The following is a 20,427-nucleotide window of genomic DNA, read 5'->3' as shown; positions in this document are numbered from 1 at the left end:
ATCTTGATCCAGCGCTTTCCCTTGGGCTGCGGCTGTCGGTCGGATGCGTGTACGGAGGAGCGTGGTTAATCCCAGGTCTCCCTGTCCGTGCAGGGCTGCACCCCACCAAGAGCTGCAAGGTGGAGGTTGCTGGGGGACCTTCGAGAGGTCCCGTGTCGGCTTCGGGTTGCTTTTCTGGGTTCTCTGGGCAGGGGAGAGCCCTGGCTGGGTCTTTGGACTGCGTCAGCCTTCTTGGGTCTGAGCTTTTAAGGAGAAACGATGAAGTGGTCTGTCCTGGAGCCCACATCCCAAGTGCTTTGCACCTAACACAAACAGTCGAGAAGAAAACCTCGGCCAAGCAGAGTGGTCGCAGGGTGAGTAACGCAGCAAAAATCGAAGCCAAGACCTTCTACCTGGGAGAGAGACCGATGGAAAAAGCTTCCGCGCTGGGTCGGCGTGATGAGAGTTGTCCTCCTGCGGCTTGCGCAGACCTGGAGGAGCACGCCCCGCTAGGCTGGACCAGCTCGACGTGAAGGAAAATGTGATGTTCAGCGTTAAAATCCAGCTGGTAACAACTTTTTTCCAGCACCCTTCTGGGCACGGTGCTTTGAAGTGCTTTTCTTTAAACTCGTACGACTGGCTGCATCGCTGCAAATGAGAGGTTGCAGGGCCAAAGTGTCCGTCTCCTGCTGGAATCTGAGTTTCATAGAGAGGATTTTCCTGTTTAAAACAAACAAAAAGAGGATTCTCGGAGGAAGAATCAAAAAATCTGAAAACATCAAAGAATACTTTATGGATTTCTTATTGGAAAAGGAGTAGATGGTGTTAACCAGGAAAGCACTGGGGGAACCTGATAGCTTATATTGTTAATCCAGGCTGCGTTTCACCATCAAACATCACTTATTTTGTACAAAGGTGCCGATATAAAAAGGTGCAGGTGGCTTTGACGTGTGGCGGCTCGTTTGAGGCCGGTGCTGGGTACCCTGCCGAGCAAATCTGCTTTTCACCGTCGTGTCAGGGGAGATGATGGCGCCATGCCGGCGGGGACGGGGGAGGCAGACCCGGCCACGCCGAGCATCTTGAGCAAAAACCACGTTTCCCAGCCTTCGGGGACTTGGCTGTGGGACGGGGTGGATGGATTAATTTGAATTAAAAACTGATCCTAAGCTCCGTTCTCTCTGCTCGGGGCTGACGGGGGGTGGACGAGGGGTGGCCTCTGCTCTGTGCTCTCCTGCAGTAATTTCTAACCCACTTTTCCCTTCTCTCCCAACAGGAACTTGGGTGAGACGACAGGACAAAGATGCTTAACTTAAGGACTTGTGCAGCAAAGCTGAGGCCGTTGACGGCCTCGCAGACTGTAAAGACAATTTCTCAACACAGGCCGGCAGCACCCAGGACGTTTCAACAGATCAGGTGCTACAGCGCACCGGTGGCTGCCGAGCCTTTTTTGAGTGGGACTAGTTCAAACTACGTGGAGGAAATGTATTATGCTTGGCTGGAAAATCCCAAAAGTGTACATAAGGTAAGGAGCAACCCCGCCAGGATATCGTCTTCGCTTCTCTCTCTGTGTGTCTGAGCAGTGGGTTCAGGTAAGCGCACGCGTCCCAAGGAGGATTGAATTCAGCCGGAGGGGCCGGCTGGTTGTGGATGGTCCTTCTGCCTCACTTTGCCCAAAAGAAACGTCAGCGATTCCTTGAGCAAGAGCCAAGAGGAGCTTCTCTGTTCAAGAGGGAACGCCGTGGGCTTGTGGGACGCAGGCAGCATCCTGGATCACAAGCGGATACAAGGAATAGCTTCTCCTGGGAATCCACCTTTAACGAGCTCCCGATGCGTTATTTTCTCCAGCTTTGATGGCTCATCAGGAGGGTTTATTCTGCAGTGGAGGATGGGGGGGAGGCAGGGAGGGTGTTTTCCACGTCTTGACTGGTTTCCTTTTTGCTTCAGGCACGGGTGGTGTTACATGTTGGGGTAGAAGGGCTGTAGCTAAGCTTGACTTTGAGCTTGTGTGCGTAAAGCCAGACCCTTGATCTGCAGCCTGGGGAGGGGAACTGGGTCTGGTGGCCAGCGGGATTCCCACCAGCTGCTTCCGAACTTAAAACTGGGAAACCAACCTGGCCGTGGGCAGTATGCGCAGAGGTCTGTCTTGATCTGAATTACTGAAGCTTCTCCAGCGAGGAGAAGGCCAGCTCTTTAACGTAGAGTCCAGCAGGTGAGGGCTCAGCTGGGAAGAGGATTTTTGAAACCTGACTGCATTTTTCCCCATCCCCAGTGTTTCACAAGGAAAATGTCCCTCCAGTGACTAAGTCTCAGCATTACCCAGGGGATTTTTAAGACAGTTTCATACGTGTCCTGATGAGAGCAGGGAGTTTCTTTATTCAGTACATGAGCAGTCTGCAAACCGGGACATGATGGTTAAATGAGCAGTCAAGGGTGAGTAAGGAATCTCATGCCCCAATGCTTGCATCAGCGTTGAGCGTGTTTTTGATGGCACTGATCCCACGCATCCAAAACACACAGCCTGTAGGGTGCTGTAAAGGTCTTAAGGTGGGATCAAAGCCGGATTTTCACAAACAATGTTGACGTTACGCTTCTTTCGAGGCAAACGGGTAGCTGAGCCAAGCAATACAAACTCAAAAAACACAAAGTATGTTGGTTTGGGTTGTGCCCTTTGTCATATAGTGACATGACAGCTACTGAAGCACACGCACGTGGCGCAACCCAGTCCTTCAGAGGCGGGATATTGAATTAAAAGCCATGAATCTAAATGCTGTAGTCTACTTTAAAAACGAGTGAGGGTTACGCCACGCTTGTCCCAGTGACAGGCACTCTTTGGCAAAGAGTCTTCACGATTTGATACCGGCTCTTTGATCTACAGCCCCTGCTCAGTCTTGAACATCGCTCCGAGCAGATGTGAGAGTGAACATGAAGACTAACCGGGGCAGGGGGCTGGGAAGTGTGTTTAGGTCCTGAGGCCAGACCTCTGGCTCTCTTCTGGTCTTGTCTTCTCTTTAATGTAGCCCCTATAGCTTCATCAGCTCGTCTATAGGTAGGCAGTGCATGCAGTGCTGTATGGGAGTCCTCATGCACGCTTGGCTGAAGAAATTGGAGGAGAATTTAGGTTGGAAGGAGCTTCTGGAGCATGGCTGGCTTAGAGGTGGCATCCAGCTTGGAGGTGGCGTCCAGCTTCGCAGCTAGACCAGTTCACTTGGGGCCTCGTGCGGTCAAGTTTTGAGCACTTACAAAGGTGGAGCTCCCACCACCTCTCCAGGCCCCCAATCCAATGTTTACGGTGAAGAATTGCAAGTTTGTACTACTTACCCCTGGAAATCAATGTCTCTTGAAATACTTTAAGTGCTCAGAGAGCAGTGCAGGAGTTGACATAAGGTTTTGCCTCCAGCGTGGCTGGGAATGGTTTGTGACAGCAGGAGAATCCGTGAAAATGAAATGGGGTCTTATTGCCAGGAAGCGAATCTGATGCTAGTAATGTAAAAACCAAGTCTTACGGACTGCTTTTTAAACAAAATCACGCTGGCGTCCTGCTTGGCAGAAAGGGGGCTGGACCAGGGAGATTGAACTAGATGATCTTTGAAGGTCCCTTCCAACCCGACGGAGCTGGTGAGGGGTCTGGAGCACAAGTCTGATGAGGAGCGGCTGAGGGAGCTGGGGTTGTTCAGTCTGGAGAAGAGGGGGCTGAGGGGAGACCTCATCGCTCTCTAAAATTACCTGAAAGGGGGTGATGGGGAGGTGGGTGTTGGTCTCTTCTCCCAAGTGACAGGTGATAGGGCAAGAGGGGATGGCCTCAAGTTGCGCCAGGGGAGGTTCAGGCTGGATATTAGGAAAAATGTCTTTCCTGAGAGAGTGGTGAAGCACTGGAAGAGGCTGCCCAGGGAGGTGGTGGAGTCACCATCACAAGGAATGTGTTGACATGGCACTGTGGGACATGGTTTAATGCGCATGGTAGTGTTGGGTTGATGGTTGGACGTGATGATCTTACAGGTCTTTTCCAACCGTAGTGATTCTGTGATTCTGGGAACCCAAACCGTTCTGTGATCCTATGAAATCCAGCTCCAGGTACCAAAACTACTGGTGGGGTTGATACCTGAGTTGGTGTGGACTCTGCTGTTGCTCCCTGATGCCCTCGGCCCTCATACTTGACTCGTCTCTCCTGGGTGGATCCCACCTCGTTCCAGTGACCCCTTTACCAAGATCCCTTCCCTGCTCCTAGCTTTGCCCCTTTTCTCCTCTCCACACTTTTTCATGGCTCATCCTGTCCCCGCTGGGACACTGAGCCGCTGCTGTGGGATCGGGCTTGCGCCTGTCCCTGGTCTCAGCTCGTGAGCGGTCCCCGTCGGCCTGCGTCCCCTCCAGTGCGACGCTGAAGCAGCAGCGGAGCATGTCACCCCCATCCCTGATAAGCGTTGGCCTCCATCCCATTAGACGTAGGGTCAGATCCGAGGGTGGAGTTCTCAAAAAAAGCCGGGCTGTCACACGGACCTGGCTGCGGCTTATCTATTCCCTGCACAGAGCAGAGACTGGCTGCGCCTCGCCACGCTGCTTTTTGCTGGTGAGGGTGAGACCTTCTGCCAGGGAGGAGCTGGAGTTTCTTTGCTGTTGTCGCCAAAAACCTACAAGAAATCCAGCCAACACGACTCTCCTGGCTGAGCAAAATGAATACACTTCCTCCGGGGACACCGGTGGTTTAAACTGCAGAAAATACTTAAGTGTTTGTTTAGAGTAGGGGAAATTTAAAAGCTATTTTAGGCTTTTTTTCTGTGTGCAGTCCTTCAGCTGAACTCTCAGTTTCTGAGTCTGATGAGCAAATAAGAACAGAGCTGGGGAAAGAGGAGGCGAGGGCGTTGCGGGCTCGGTGCCGGTGGGCTGCCGCAGGGTCACGGTGGGGAGCAGGGATGCCCTCCTCCTGCCCCCCTCTTTGCCAGCTCGGGTACAGTGCTGGCTGCTAGCGATTCTTGGCACAACCCGTGCCGTCTCCCCAGGACCCCGAGCAACTTGCTTGCTTCGGGGCAAGAGGCCAGAGAGTTTTGACTGCAGGTAGGTGATACCTGCAGTTATACGTGTATGCATGTGATACCTGCAGTCATGCATCCACGACAAGTTTAGCCTCCCTAAATAGCAGTCCCTGTGTTTAGGTTTGAGCAGGTGTAAAGGGATACAGCTCTCACCGTATGTATGTCCATCAAACAGTCTTTAACATGGACTTCTTAATATACCAGTGTTTTGATTTTTATATTGAAAGTGGTTTTATGACCGCAACGTGTGTAGACGTGCGTAACCCCGGCTTCGCTGACACGATGGCAGGAGCCCGCAGCCTTCAGCAAGACCCGAGCCCCACGCCTGGCCCTGGGAGGTGCCTTTGGCTGCGTCCTTTGCAGTCCTGCTTGCAAATAGGGGCCCAGGCTGAATTTGGTAGGAGTCTCGCTTGAGAGTTTGTAACGCTTGGGTTTCATCCCCCGTCTTCAAAAGCGAGCGCCCTGGAGAATTGAAGGTCCTTCTTTATGTTGAGAAGGGACAAAGCGATGTGCAGAGCGTGAACTGATCAGTTGCTGCTTGACCCTACTCTCAGCAGAGGTTACCTGCTGTAAATTTGGCTCGGGCTCCTCCTCTTCCAGCATTAAGCTCTGGATGTTTCTCCTCTTCTCCCTGCTAAAGCAGGAGGTGCTGCCTGGCTTGCTGAGCGTGCGGCGCAGGTCTGGTTGGCGCTTTCTGTCCCCTGGAGCCCGTGGCAGAAGGAGCAGGGACGCAGCCTGCGCCGGAGGTAGAGCCCATGTCTCCCTTGTGCACCCTGGAGCAGCCCCAGCCCAATTTGAGGTGCCCGGTGGTGGGTGGGAGATGTCACCCCTCTCCCCTTGCCACGCGTGCCTGACCTCCGAGCTGGCTTTGTGGCAGAGGCTGGGACGTAGCGGTCTGAGCCCGCACCCTTCTCTGGGAACCGAGCCTGATTAACGAAGTGAAAGATGCTGGTTTCGCTTGGTAAGCTGTTTTTGGGGCTGTTCTCAACAGAGAAGCCTGCAAGATCCATCTAAAGCCTAAACTATCCAGGCTTGCTACAGTCAGCTGCCTCTCCCAACCTTCTTTGCCGGTGCACGAGCAGCGGCACAGATGGGCGCCGGGAAAGCCGGTCCGGGCTAATGCCTTGTGCTGTGGCCGTGGTGGGATGCGTGGCCGTGGGACGGTCACAGCAGGGACTTAGGGTTGAGAGCGTTTAGCGTGCCGAGACCTGGGGGCTGCACGCGTAGGAGCAGGGAGATAGTGGCTTTGAGCCCTCTTGCTAAAAATTAGGTGAATCTGAGCTCTCTTATATCCTATATATATAAAATACCCTATATACATAGGGTGTAAGAGCCAGAGGAGTGCTTGCAGGGCTGCTGTGGGCACTGGTCGGAGGGGAATAACCCGATGAGCTTTATTACTGCTGTTACCTTTGGCAAGTGCTGGATTAAGGCAAAGTCCTCCTTCCCGTGATAAAGCAGGATAATGCTGATGGGGCTGTTCAGCCTCTCCCACGGGATACGTGAGCTCCCAAGGCACCTCCATGGGTCACCAGAAACCCCCGGGGTGGCCCTCAAATACCTTTGAATTCGAAACGACATCAGCAACTTGAAAGCTGACGTTTTTATAGCGCTTATCGGGGCCACAGCCTTCACCCAGGGCAAAGCCGGCAGTCAGGTGGCCTGAAATACTCTGTAATTACATTGGGCAATAAAGCATTTAATGAAAGTGCCTGAGCTGACGGAGCCGGTGCCACACCTTGTTTGGAGAGCTTAAAATGAACTTTTTCTTTCAAAACAGAAGCAAATTGCATCTCCAAGAGGTTAATGTTGTTGAATGTCAGAAGGGAGGAGGTCATAAAGGCAACACCTCTGCCTCCTGGCTCTGTCCCTGTCCCCCCAGCACCGCTGCCAGCCCCCTCCCTGGGTGAGCAGATGCTCCCTTTCTTTTGTCTGTCTTTGTTTTCCAGTACATTAAACAACCTTAAACCACTGAGCAAAGCGGCCGGCCAGATTCCTCCCCATCCCAAGGGCACGGAGCCCATCCTGGGGTGCTCGTCCCTCCCGCTCACAGGAGCTGATGGCTTCTGGGACACCCGTGAGCTCTGTGAGCCTGGGGAAGGGAAGGGGCTTGGGCTGCTCTCAGCAGCGGCCAGGAGTAAGGATCATACAAAAAATGCCTCTCCCTCTTTTCCTACTGAAATTTCCTTTAGCAGATAGCAATCAGAATGGGGTCGGGTGTTTTCTGTCTTTGCTTTTGAATTTTTTTTTTCCTTTGGGGGAGCTATTGTTTATTAGTTATGGTGCCAAATTGTTCCAGATTTTATTTATGTTCCTGCAGCGTGACCTGTTTCTAAATTTAATCACCTTGCGCAGCCGTGTCATGGGGTGTCTGGGTAAATCCGGGCTGGAAATAGCTTCCTGGGGCATGTGATGGGCGCTGCAGCTGGAGGAGCTCCAGGGACCGGGGAGAGCTGGTGCTCCTCTAGCAAAGGTCAGATTTTCAGTCCCCTCCACCCTGCTACCGGGGTGCAAAAGCTGCTTTTTCTGCCCTAAACCACCACTGGAGCTGCTCTCACGGCTCTTGTCGACTGGGTTTAAACACGCTGGGGTTGGCTGGGCAGCGCTTCGTCCGTCTCTGCCTCACTGAGGCTGGGTTTGGTGCTCTCGGCAGACACGAGGTTCAGGGGTGTGCAGGGTGCTGAGCGCTGGGCTCTTGCTCCCGGTCAGTGGAGAGACCCTTGGGTGCGAATCCGACGGGATTTGTTTGCTCTAGCTGGCGTCTCTAGTACATGCAGGCACACGGACGCCGCTCCGCCTCGCCCTCGTCCCTTGCTATCGCTCAGCGGCATGTGGAAAGCGGGCAGGGGTGAGAGCGTGACCGGAGGATGTGGCTTGGACGTGCTGGTCTCTCCCTTTCCCCAGGTCCGTTGCTGCCTCTCCAAGTAAGCGGATTAACTTGGGTTTGGCCTGGGATGCTTCTGGGCTCTTTGGGCAGTGCTGGATAAGTACCACAAAGTTACACCAAGTCTGTTGAGGGCTTTTATTGGGGTTTCGCTTTATTTTTGTAACACCTAGAAATGCCCATCTGCAGAGGGGGACAGGAGCAGAGGTGGTATCTGCCTTGCTAAGGGCACGGGAGAGCTGGCACGGGAATATCTGCATAGCGCTGGTGTCAGCGTCGCTGAAAACCTGGGGAAAAATTGGAGAGGGGACAGAAAAAGGAAAAACCCATTGCTGGTTGAGGGTTGGACAACATGGCTTACGCTGGAACTTAGGTCTCAGGCCATTTAGGCTCCGGAAAAGAGAAGAAGTTGTATTTGATTACAGGGTAAAAAAACAGTTTTCAGAAAATATTGTGGGTATTTAGAGGGGAGTCTCCTGCCCTGGAGAGAAGGAAAGAAGAGCCTGAGGACCAGGCTGGGGCTCATCACTCAGAGTAGCGGTTTCAAGAGCCGAGCCGGGCGAAGGGTAGCACCCGTGTCCTGTCCTGAACACTGCTGCCGAGGGAGGGGGGGCTCTGGGGACGGTCTCATGCCAAAAGAAACAGTCCAGATGGATGGGAAGTAGGATAAAGGTGTAACTGGAATAGTGGGAGAGCTTTAGTGCTCTCCAGTCCCAGGCAGGTGGGTGCCTTCAGCAGCGGCTGCGTGGAGCTGGGGCGCAGGGGACGAGGCAGCTCTGCCCCCGGGGGATTTTACCCCCCCCCTCCATGGCAATAGAGCTGAGATCGCAGTAACCTCCAGTGAGGAGGTGTTTGTGTCACGGGTAATGACCCTGTCGCCTCTCTTCTTTCCCTTTTCCTAGTCATGGGACATCTTCTTTCGCAACGCCAATGCCGGAGCTGCTCCAGGCACCGCTTACCAAAGCCCCCCTCCACTCAGTACCAGCCTTTCCACGCTGTCCCAAGCCCAGTTCCTGGTTCAAGCGCAGCCCAATGTAGATAAACTGGTGGAGGACCATCTCGCAGTACAATCTCTCATCAGGGCATATCAGGTAAGGAGACGGGCTTCGCGCCAAGGACGACCGTGTCCTCCGCAGAGGGGCTATCGGTGGCCAAGGTGGGCTGGGGTCAGCGCAGCTGATGCACATGTTTCGCATGGAGAGCGTGCAGGATGCGTGCTGGGCTGCCTGGTTTTTAACAGGAGCTGCTGATCTGTTGGGGCAGAAGCTCAGCTGATGCTTTGCTGGACAACAGGAAGATTAAAGCTATTGTCACCCAAACAGTGCAATTATGGTGGCAGGGAGGGGGAGGTCTTCTCCGCCCAGGGTGGTTTGCTGGCTTCTGGAATGATGCTCCTGTGCTGTGGGCTCCTGCCACACTCAGCAGTGGTGTGGGACACCCATCCCGCTTCCCTCGTGTTGCTGAGAGAACTTCTGAGATCCTAAAAATAAAAGTTCAGGAAACATTTTCTTGTGATTTACGACCTGGAAGAGGGCTGTGGTGCCACTGGGCTGCAACTCAGACCGATGCTGCTGAAGTCAGCCTGTTGGGAGAAACAAGTTTTGAGCAGAAAGGAAACATCCTCTGGCTAGGGGATGGCCAGCCAATGTTTTAACTCGAGAGAACATTGAAATGTGTTTCTACATCTGTGTCATCCTTTCGCCTTTGGTTGCGTTCTGGTTTGTCAAGTGTGGCGGCTTTAATTGGGGCTGTGGTGAGAAGTTAACAGACCCAGCTGCCATGGAGGTGTGACCACGGTCTTGTCACCTATTCCTGCAAAGAAGCATCCGCTGCAGATCGTGTTCCTGTTCAGATATGGGGAAAATCCAACGTACAAGGCCACAGGTTAAGGCAAGAACTGCAGCACTGGGCAAGTCCAAAGGTCTGCCCAGCCTTGGCTCAGCTCTCTGGCTTGAAGAAAGTGCCTCTGCCCTTCCTCTGCAGCCGAGGTGCCAATGTCAACGCTGGGGCACCGCCCTGCTTTTCCTTAAGAAGGGGAAGGTGGGACATGTTTGTGAGGACCCACGTCTTCCCTCGTAGCTGATTTCATGGGAGGTGACCACCCAGCCAGCTCTCTCCAGCTCGGGTGGATCCTGGTGAGCCATTTCCAAAGGCCGTGCAGCTCTCGCTGGTGGAACAAGCAGGCAGACGCCAAGTTCAAACAAGTGGTGACTGATGTAGTTGGAAGCAGCAGCTCCGAGTCAGCGATGTGAACAGAAAATCTGTAACCTCTTCTGCATTCCCATCACTTCCTCAGTCTCTGAATGGCAGCGCTGGGAGGTATTGCTCTTGGATGTATTTTTCTAAGCTGTCTGCAGTGAGAAATCCACCTCCCTTCCTACCCTGGTGTCACTGCAGGGCTGTAGCTGCAGTGGGGTGTCCAGGTGGGGAAGTTTAGCACAGCGTATAGAGGTACAAAAGAGTAGGAAGGCAGGAGAAAACCTTGCCTGTGATGGGTAACCTACTTAAAACACCAGGCAATTAATTTCTTAATTGGATCGAGCTGGATTGTCCCTGTAATTATAGGTGAGCAGTGACCCTGCTCTGCTGCAGCATCAACGGTGGCTTCTTAACTGTAGCTGTGGTGGAATGTCCAAGTCATTATTTCTTTTTGAATCACAGAATGGTTTGGGTTGGAAGCAACCTTAAATTTCACCTAGTTCCAATCCCCCTGCCACGGGCAGGGACACCTTCGACTAGATCAGGTTGCTCAAAGCGCCCGCCAACCTGACTTGGAACACTTCCAATGATGGGATGTCCACATCTTCTCTGGGCAACCCGTTCCAGTGTCTCACCACCCTCACTGTAAAACATTTCTTTGTAATATCTAATCTAAATCTACTCTCTTTCTGTTTAAAACCATTACCCCTCATCCTATCACTACACTCCCTGATAAAGCGTCCCTCCCCGTCTTTCTTGTAGGCCACCTTTAAGTACTGGCCAGCCACTATAAGGTCTCCCTGGAGCCTTCTCTTCTTCAGACTAAACAACCCCAACTCTCCTAGCCTGTCCTCATATGGGACATGCTCCAGCCCCCTGATCATTTTCGTGGTCTCCTCTCGACCTGCTCGAGCAGGTCCATGTCTTTCTTATGCTGGGGGCCCCAGAGCTGGACGTGGTGCTCCAGGTGGGGTCTCACCAGAGCGGAGTAGAGGGGCAGAATCCCCTCCCTCGACCTGTTGGCCACGCTTCTTTGGATGCAGCCCAGGATACGGTTGGCTTTCTGGGCTGCGAGTGCTCAGTGCTGGCTTGTGTCCAGTTTTTCATCCACGAATGCCCCCAAGTCCTTCTCCATTGGGCTGCTCTCAATCCACTTACCGCCCAGCCTGTTGGATACATGTTTGGGTTTGCCCCGACCCAGGTGCAGGACCTTGCGCTTGGCCTTGTAGAAGTTCATGACGTTCCCACGGGCCCACCTCTCTAGCCTGTCTCTGTCCCTCTGGATGATGTCCCTTCCCTCTAGAGTATCAACCACACCACTCAGCTTGGTGTCATCCGCAAACTAGCTGAGGGTGCACTCGATCCCGCTGTTCATGTCCCCGACAAAGATGTTAAATAACACTGGTCCCAGTGCGGAGTCCTGCGGGACACCACTCATCGCTGTTCTCCATTCGGACATTGAGCCGTTGACTGCAACACCTTGAGTGTGACCATCCAGCCAATTTCTTATCCACCGAGTGATCCGCCCATCACATCCATGTCTCTGCATTTCAGAGACAAGGATGTTGTGCGGGACAGTGTCAAATGCTTTGCACAAGTCCAGGTAGATGCCATCAGTCTCTCTTCCCTTATCCACCAATGCTGTAACCCTGTCGTAGAAGGCCACCAAGTTTGTCAAGCCTTTAGTGAAGCCATGTTGGCTGTCACCAACCACTTCTGTGTTTTCCATGTCCCTTAGCATAGCTTCCAGGAGGATTTGCTCCATGAGCTTGCTGGGCACAGCGGTGAGACTGACTGGCCTGTAGTTCCCTGCGTCTTCCTTCTTTCCCTTTTTAAAAATGGGGGTTGTGTTTCCCCTTTTCCCGTCGCTGGGAACTTCACCAGTCTGTCACGACTTTTCAAATATGATGGATAGTGACTTAGCAACTTCATCTGCTAGTTCCCTCAGGACCCTCGGGTGCATTCATCAGGTCCCACGGACTTGTGCACATTCAGGTGCCTTAGATGGTCTCAAACCTGATCGTCTCCTATGGTGGGTGGTACTTCATTCTCCCAGTCACTGCCTTTGGATTCTGGGAGTTGGGTGGTGTGGCTAAAGCATTTGACGGTGAAGACCAAGGCAAAAATGTTGATGAGTACCTCTGCCTTCTCCATGTCCTGGCTGTAGCCAGTCTCCCATTTTGCTCATCGGGGGTTGCGGTTCCTTTCATCTTCCTTTGTTGTCCCGAAGAAACCCTTGTTACTTTTCACATCCCTAGCCAAGTTCAGCTCCAGCTGTGCCTTGGCTTTCCTGATCCCCTCCGTGCACTCCCGGGCCATATCCCTATCATCTCCCCAGGATGTGTATCCCTGCCTCCACTGCCTCTGCATTTTGGTTTTGTGTTTGAGTTTGGCTAAGAGGTCTTGACTTAGCCAAGCTGGCCTCCTTACCTCCCCTGCCCAACTTTTTGCACGTTGGGATTGAGAGCTCTTGCACGCTAAGAAAAATGTCTTTAAATATCTCCTAGCTCTCGTTCGCTCCTTTGCCTCCGAGGACAGTTTCCCAGGGATCCCAAGCACTAGTGCCCTGAACAGCTGAAAGTTTGCCTTTCTGAGGTTTAGGGTCCTGACTCCACTTTTTACCCATCCTGTACCCCTCAAGAGTGATAATCCCACCAGGGCATGATTGCTACCTCCAGTCTTGTCCTCTCTGATAAGGTCTTCGCCATTAGTGAGCAACAGGTCCAGCAGTGCCTCTCCTCTGGTCGGGCTCTCCATCATCTCTACTAGGAAATTGTCCTCAAGGCACTCCGGTAGTTTCCTGGACTGCTCACAGTTCTCTGTGCTGCTTTTCCAGCAGACATCCGGGTGGTTGCAGTCCCCTATCAGGATCAGGGCCTGCGAGCGTGATGCTTCCTGCAAATATATGGTGTGCTCTTATTTTGGGTTGGGGGAAAACGATCCTCCTGGATAGTGTTGCACATGGAGAATAACAAGTAGCATGGCTCCTACGGGGTAAAAGACCTTCTCCTTGCTCCCACACCAATTTGAGGATTTGCTGTGTACCTGCAAGCTGCTGAGTTGACCTCAAAGCCACCCGCTGCCCCCAGCTCAAAGCCGTTTGCTGGACAAAGTGGCCTCCTGGTCCCGGTGAGGGCATCCCGGCCGCCAGCGCCTGGCCGTGAGGAACAACGTGGTGAGCTTGCATCCTGCCAACTGCTAAATGATGAGCTAGCCCCCGCGCTTTGTCGCAAGACGGACAAGCAAATAGTTCCTGGACAAAGCTGGCCTAGAAGAGCTTCCCGTGTGGCCACCAGTGCTCCGGTACATGTCGTCATCTGGCCCTGCAGAGAGCATGGGGGGGATCGGTGCTTTCTTAGCAGTTTGCCTTAAGGTTGATGGCTGATTTCAGGCTCTTTGGCTGGTAAAACCACAAGCATGCTTTCCTAAAATCCCCTTGGGATACTCTGAATAGGAATGGTTTTCTGGCAAATAAGGTCAGATCAGTATGACGGGTTTGTACAAGAGGTTTAGTAATCCCCTCGTATACAAGTGCTTTTTCTAACTGGTAACAGATTTGATGGCCGGGAGTATCGTTTTCACAGCGTAAAGAAGGCACCAGACCCTGTACCATGGCAGTAGTGTTTCCTGCCCTGCTCCCAGCGTAGCTGAGCCTGAAGCTTCGAGAGCAGGAGCTGTCAAGAAATAAACCGTGCCTTGCCAATTGGCGAGCGATGGCCGCTGAGATGAATTGAGTTTGCCCAGTGAGATGTGGTGGGGTCCGTCTGTGGGCACCTCCTGTGAAGGTGAAAAGCGAAACTCGTCATTACCTTGTGTTATTCTCTGTGGCTCCCAATGCAGATTCAAAGCCAGCGTGGTGACTCCTGGCCTGACTGCCGCCACCGGGAGCCGTCCAGGCTCTCTTGGTGCCAAAGCTCTTTGGTATTTCCGCACCTGCCCCTTCCCAGAAGAGCAACGTGAGCGCTCCAAGTCCTGCTGTAGGCTCCTCTCGCCAAAAGGATGCTGTGAGCTGCTGACCTGTGAGCACAGACAGGCGGATGTTTCTCAGACGCGTTCCTCTGCCTTTCAGGAGAGGTGGCAACGCTTGTTTTCTCTGCCACATTGGCAGGAGAGCACCTAGATCTGCCAAAACCTGGAAAATCGCCTCTTCGTTTGCTTAGGAGGAAACCATTGGTGTGGAGCGCATCCGCAGAGAGGAGGTGCTCGGGTTGGACACCAGGCAAGCGGTGCGAGACCCTCGGACCTCAATTTTGGAAGGTCTCTGCTGTGAAGGAGATCGCCTTCCCCCTGCCTGCCCTGCCGAGGCCTGGCTTCGGGCAGAGCAGAGCGGTCCTTGCAGCTGGCGGCACTCGCACCTGCGTGCTGTAGTTGAAAGTAAACCCAACTTCTCCAGGCATTAGTTGCAGCCAAAAATTGGGGTGGCTCTGCAGAAAATGTAAAGGGGGAAACTGTAATTGGGGTGGCTCTGCAGAAAATGTAAAGGGGGAAACTGTGCATGACTTTTTTTTTTTTTTTTTTAAGGAATGTCTCTTGAATTAACTTGTTTTAATCACTAATCTGTGTTGTTGCTTCTAGGTCAGGGGTCATCACATTGCAAAGCTTGATCCTCTCGGCATTAGTTGTGTAAATTTTGATGATGCGCCAGTAACTGTTTCTCCAAACGTCGGTGAGAATTACTCTGCAAATTAGTTCTAATGTAATTTAACTTTTTTACCCCTCCCCTCTTTTGTTTTTCTCCCTTTCCCCTCTCCCTCTTGGTACCTGTTCTCCTTTCCATTCCTGGCCCATTTCATAGATTCGAGGTCATCATGTAGCACAACTCGACCCACTGGGCATCTTGGATGCAGATCTGGACTCCTCCCTTCCAGCCGATATTATCACATCCACAGACAAACTGGGTGAGGGCTTTGAGAGCAGTTAGTGCTGCATTGCTTGAGCTCCTCTCTCTTTCACAGCTTTGTAGGTAGATTGCTTCACCAGTGAGGGGGGAAAGGTCTTAAGTTTCCTTAGTAATGATCACTCTAAATTTATAGTTGACCGTCCGCCGCGGAGCAGTTCTGCCCCCCTCCGGCTGTCACGGCGAATGTGTCCTGTGCCAAAACCCTATTGCTCAGCTCATGTTTCTCCTCCAACCGGTGCCAATTAATTATGTCATTGAACTTGCTCATCCAGGGGTGGAAGCAATTGCATCTTCTGGAAGTGCAAAGCAGAGAGGTTTTGTGTTGGTAAGAGCTGGAGGTCTGTTCCCTCAGCTCCTCTTGCTGCTCTTGGGGGCCCCGAGAGCTGGGGGCAATGGGCTGCCTTCGTCTCTGCAGGGCTGAGAAGCGCCTCTTGGTGTGCCCCTGCGACGATGCCCTGCCCTCCTTCGCTCCCAGCTCGCCGCAGCAGCTGTAAATCCCTAATTGCCCCCTTTTTCCAAGACTGAGCTATGAGTCCCTGCTGGTGATCATAACAAGGAAGCTTTGGGATGCGTTCCCATCCAAATAGAGAGGTGGAAATCCCAGTGCCTTCGAGCGAAAGATGCATGAGTGTTGCACAGAAGCGTGTGTGGTGCCTAGGACTTGAAATCCTAATCTGAAAGTACTTAAACTCAGCACCTCTCAACGTGCTTTAGATTTGATCTCCATAGTACGCTGCCATTCTTCTAGCTAGATCAAGGTTGCGGCGCTGAGCTCTTTCACCTTGCTGGTGCTTTCCAAGCGTCGTTACCCTGGCACTACGAACGCTCGAGAGGCATGCTTCTAACTTAGAGTAGAGCAGCAGTAATGATTACTAACCTCGCACAACTGAAACAGCCGATCAGAGCGTACGGTGCATGTAAACGATCTTGATTCCTTGTTCAGCTGCCAGCACAGGGACACCAGCCCTGGACCTGCTGGACCTTCGGACAGGATTACGGGTACTGGGAGTGGTAGGGAAGGATTAGGTTTTGCTTGTCCCAGCTCGCTGGGTGATGAGGAAGCTGCTTCATCCCGAGGTCTGGACTTCTGATGGGCTTGTCCGGAGGACCAAGCCCTGCTGTGTCTCAGGAGCCGGCCGGCTCTGGCTTGGAGCAAACCCTGTGCCTGGGAGGTTTCGATGGGAAGAGGTGGGGAGATGACGGCCATGAACCCAGGCACAGTAGAGGACACAAGTACTCGTAGTTGGCACTGCGAGGGGAGCAGGGAGACGTTTTTAGGTGACTTTGAAGCCAATCCCAGTGGCGGGGGAGAGAAGAGGGTGAGGAAGGCCTTTTCTAGCTCAGGGTTTAGGCCTCTGCTGTGGGTGCTGTGGTCCTGAAGCAGAACAGCAGAGGAGAGCCCTGAAGCCCTATGCCTGGTGGATGTGTTTCCCTTTTGAGGAGAGAGCAGTGTCTGCATGAAACCCAGAGCCGGCCGGCTGCAGGTGGTTGCAGTGACTGCTCACGAGAAAAGGGAGATGGTGTGGGGTGCAGAGTTAACCGTGCCGCGCAGTACGTCATAGACTCCCAGCGTGGTTTGGGTTGGAAGGGACCTTCAAAGGTCAACTAGTCCAACCCCCCTGCCATGAGCAGGGACATCTTCCACTAGATCAGGTTGTTCAAAGCGCCTGCCAACCTGACTTGGAACACTTCCAGGGATGGGATGTCCACGTCTTCTCTGGGCAACCCGTTCCAGTGTCTCACCACCCTCACTGTAAAACATTTCTTCCTTACGTGGAATCGAAACCTACCCTCTTTCAGCTTAAAACCCTTTCCCCTTGTCCTGTCACTATAGACCCTGGTAAAAAGTCTCTCTGTGCCTTTCCTATAAGCCCCCTTTATATACTGAAAGGCGACAGGAAGGTCTCCCTGGAGCCTTCTCTTCTCCAGGCTGAACACCCTCAGCTCTCTCAGCCTTTCTGCCCAGGAGAGCTGTGCCAGCCCTGGGATCGTTTTTGTGGCCTCCTCTGCGCCTGCTCTAACAGGTCTGTGTCTTTCTTGCGCTGGGGAGCCCAGAGCTGGATGCAGTGCTCCAGCCGGGGTTGCGGGGGAATGGCGTAGAGGGGCAGAATCCCTTCCCTCGACCTGCTGGCCACGCCACTTTGGATGCAGCCCAGGATACAGTTGGCTTTCTGGGCTGTGAGCACACATTGATGGCTCATGTCCAATTTGTCGCCCATCAGCATCCCCAAGTCCTTTTCTGCAGGGCTGCTCTCCCTCCCTCCGTCTGTGCTGGGACTGGGGGTTGCCCCGACCCTTGCGCTTGACCTTGTTGAACTTCATGAACGTCACTCGGGCTCAGTCCTCCAACCTGTCCAGGCCCCTCCGGATGTCATCCCTTTTCTCCAGCCTAGCAACCGCACCACTCAGCTTGGTGTCACCTGCAGCCTGGCTGAGGGTGCCCTCGATCCTACTATCCATGACATCGATGAAGATATTAAACCGCATTGGTCCTAGTACAGACCCTTGAGGGACGCTGCTCCTTACTGGTTTCCGCTTCGACATTGAACTGACGGGGCTGCTTCAATGGGGAAAGTCAGTTCAGAGGACTTTTCTTCTGCTTTGACCCTGGGGTTCCTCTGAAGCAAGGTGTGCTCCAGCAGTGTCCTTGCTTCAGAGGCAGAAGAGCCCAAGAGCCCTAAGCGGTCCAAGAACAGGTCCTCCCTTGGATCCCCAACTTCAGAGCTGGGCTAACAGCATCGTCACAGCTGTAACAGAATCTGGGTAAAGCGATAGAAGCTCCATTTTTCCTGCTCCCCCGGGTTGAGCGGTCACAAGCCCAGCAGTGTGACCCAGCCTGGCTCGCGGCGGTGGAAAGTGTTCAGGCATGGCTGGTCCGTAGGCATCAGTTGGAAGAGAATCTCAGCCCACGATCTCCGTCTCTGAGCCAGGCGTTAAGTTTAATTTTTGTTTCTTGATGGCTTTCATGCTAAGATATCTGCCATTGCGGTTCCTGATGTTGATTTAATTACCAGGAATCCATGGATTCGTAGGAAATAACGAGTCCTGGGAACAAGCTATGCTGGTATCGGCCGCTAGCTCATGCTGGGGTTGTGTCCCGTGGTAGGACCCCAGACTCCAATGGCTGTGTCCAATCAAAGGAGGCTTTATTGTCTTGCTGTAAGTATTATTTATGATGGAATAGACTTTCCCCTGGTATCCTCATCCTGGAAAACCTCATCTGGTCGATCTTAAAATACAAGTTGGTGAATGTAACATGCCAACAACGCTCAGCAAGAGGGGAGGAGAGCAGCGCTGGCACAGAGCGTGGGCAGAGCTCCGTCCGAGCCGAAGATCGGGTGTTGCCTGCTTGTGGCAGAGAAAGCCAATTTCTAAGCAGATCCTGCTGGCTTTTTTTGCTTTGAAAGAGTATTTCTTAACACTTGACAGAGCAGTTAATAATAGGAGTGGTTTTGAAACTTGGAAACAATCTTGTTTCCTCTTTCTGAGCAGTGAAGTCCTTAAAGGTCAGGTTTTGTGGTGCGAGCTGTGCTGCCAACAGCTTAAACCATGGCCGGGCAGTGCTGTAATTCAAAGGAGTTGCATGGTTAATCTCGGAAACTGATCTTTCTTCTCAATTGCCTTTTGTTTAGCAACTGGTTTGTGTCTGGTTTGGAAGCGCTCTTTGGATTAAGCAGTGTGACCTTTGGAGAAAATCTAAGAGGGGGTACTCAGTCTGACAGAGCGGTGGGGCTGGAGCCAGCGAATCGCTCTTTCTCTTCTCTTTTCTTTTTAAAAAACCAAAATAATCTCATCCCGGTCTTCTACTGCAGCTGATCTGGCATGGTAAGTGGTGTAAAACAAGGACAAGATGTCTGCAGGAGCTTGACATGATCTGTCAAAGAAAATAATACACACTGAAATCCAGGTGGTGCGTGGAAGGCAGCGTGTGTCTGAGCATCCGTCCGTCTGTCTGTCTGTCTGTCTCTCCATGGACGGCAGCTGCTCCTGCCTCTTGCCCAGGGGAATTGATGGAAATCGTCCTCCAGCTTGGGAAGAGCCAGCCGAGCCCCTGCGGGGAGATGGGCTGGGAGCGCTGCCACCTCCCCTTTCCCCAGTTTGAGACCTTGCTAACCAAACGTCTCACCTAAACGTACGATTTTTCCCCGCTGACCAAAAGCAGAAGTGTTTCCAAAGCCTTTCTTGTAACCCAGGTGAGATTGAGGCACTTGGGTCACCTAACCTAGCCCGCAGCTCCAGTGACACGTGCTGCCTGCCGCTCCGGCAGCTCTGCCTGCATCCGGCACGGCATCCCGGCGCTCCCGCCTGCGCCAAGCATGCTCGAGAAATGAAGGTGTTGTGCGTGCCTGCTTCACCGTTGGTCTTCCTCGTTAACGGCCTGCTCGTTAACACTCCGATGCCTCTCCTGCCTGTGTGTAGGCAGCAGCGGAGCCTCCTTGGGGGTGACCTTGAAATCCTCCCGGTAGCAACGAGCAGAGCAAAACCCTCCGGGAGCAGATGTCGGTGGGAGGCAGCTCCCTGCTCTGCAGAGGGTAACGCTCCCCTTGATGCAGCTTGACGGGAAGATGCCTTTTGGTTGTAGCAGGTGAAGGTGCCGTGCCGGGCGGTCTCCCTTTCCCGTCCGAGGTGTGCACGCGAGAGGAGATCTCAAACCATGCAGCGCAACTGCTCCCCAGTGTCTGATGCCCCCCTGTTCCCCTCCCTGCTCCTCCCTCCTCTCGCCAGACTTTTCCACCGGGATTTCTTTTCTGCCTAGTGCGTAGTCATCCTCCATCCCAACCCTTTTGCCTCTGATGGTTTTTGACTGTATTTTAAATACTGTATTTTTTTGACTTGTGCTTTCCATGACTAGTTTTCACGGTTCCAGGTTTTTTTTTTTTACTAACTTTGACTGCGTCTCTCTATCTTCTCCCTTTCTGCACCCCCTTCCCTGCCCACCCCAGATCTCGCAGTGTTCAAGGAGCGGCTGAGAGTGTTAACAGTAGGAGGTATGCAATTAATGAGCCTTTAACCCTCTGGAGTGCAGGACTCTCTTTGAATAGGTTATTCTGGGCATGAACCAAGCCGGTAAAGCGGTCCCCTCCCGTCTCGCACCACTCTTGAGTTTTGTAACATGTTTATTTTTAATTTGTCCCACTAAAAGTCTCGATGTAGGTGCTTGGTTAGTGATGCTTCACCTGTAGAGAACCTCAATTTAGAGTCTTGCTGGCCTTTTCCATACTGTGTGTTTGCATGCCTCGCTTGCTAGAGTACATGTATTGTTGTGAACATTAATTCCCTGAGGCCTCAATCTCCCCGATTGGTTTGAGTCTCCTAAAAATCCAAGCTGTCTTCTCCTGACTCTGCCCTGGTTTTGTCCCAGTGAAAATTTGGCAGCTCATCCCTAGCCTTCCCCCATCCGATGGTATTGCTGCCTATAAATACTCAGCACTGTCAAA

At 52.8% G+C, this 20,427-nt stretch overlaps 1 protein-coding gene across 4 annotated transcripts in view; it reads left to right on the top strand.

Annotated features, from left to right (window-relative positions):
* The window catches only part of OGDH (oxoglutarate dehydrogenase), a 36,207-nt gene that overhangs the window by 1,971 nt on the left and 13,809 nt on the right, over positions 1-20,427 (top strand). Inside the window, exons 1-5 of one of the 4 annotated variants that reach the window (XM_059831475.1) lie at positions 116-353; positions 1,253-1,501; positions 8,793-8,981; positions 14,885-14,987; positions 19,933-19,977. In XM_059831475.1, the coding sequence (XP_059687458.1) occupies positions 1,280-1,501; positions 8,793-8,981; positions 14,885-14,987; positions 19,933-19,977 (559 nt within the window). In that variant the 5' untranslated portion in view covers positions 116-353; positions 1,253-1,279. Of the gene's footprint in view, positions 1-115; positions 354-463; positions 548-1,252; positions 1,502-8,792; positions 8,982-14,884; positions 14,988-19,932; positions 19,978-20,427 lie in introns of those variants that run through there. The other 3 variants (XM_059831474.1, XM_059831473.1, XM_059831476.1) reach the window with 3 other exon arrangements.

The sequence above is a fragment of the Gavia stellata genome, chromosome 31 (assembly GCF_030936135.1).
Source record: "Gavia stellata isolate bGavSte3 chromosome 31, bGavSte3.hap2, whole genome shotgun sequence".
Classification (NCBI taxonomy): Eukaryota; Metazoa; Chordata; class Aves; order Gaviiformes; family Gaviidae; genus Gavia; species Gavia stellata.
This window is presented reverse-complemented; position numbering and strand designations above follow the sequence as displayed.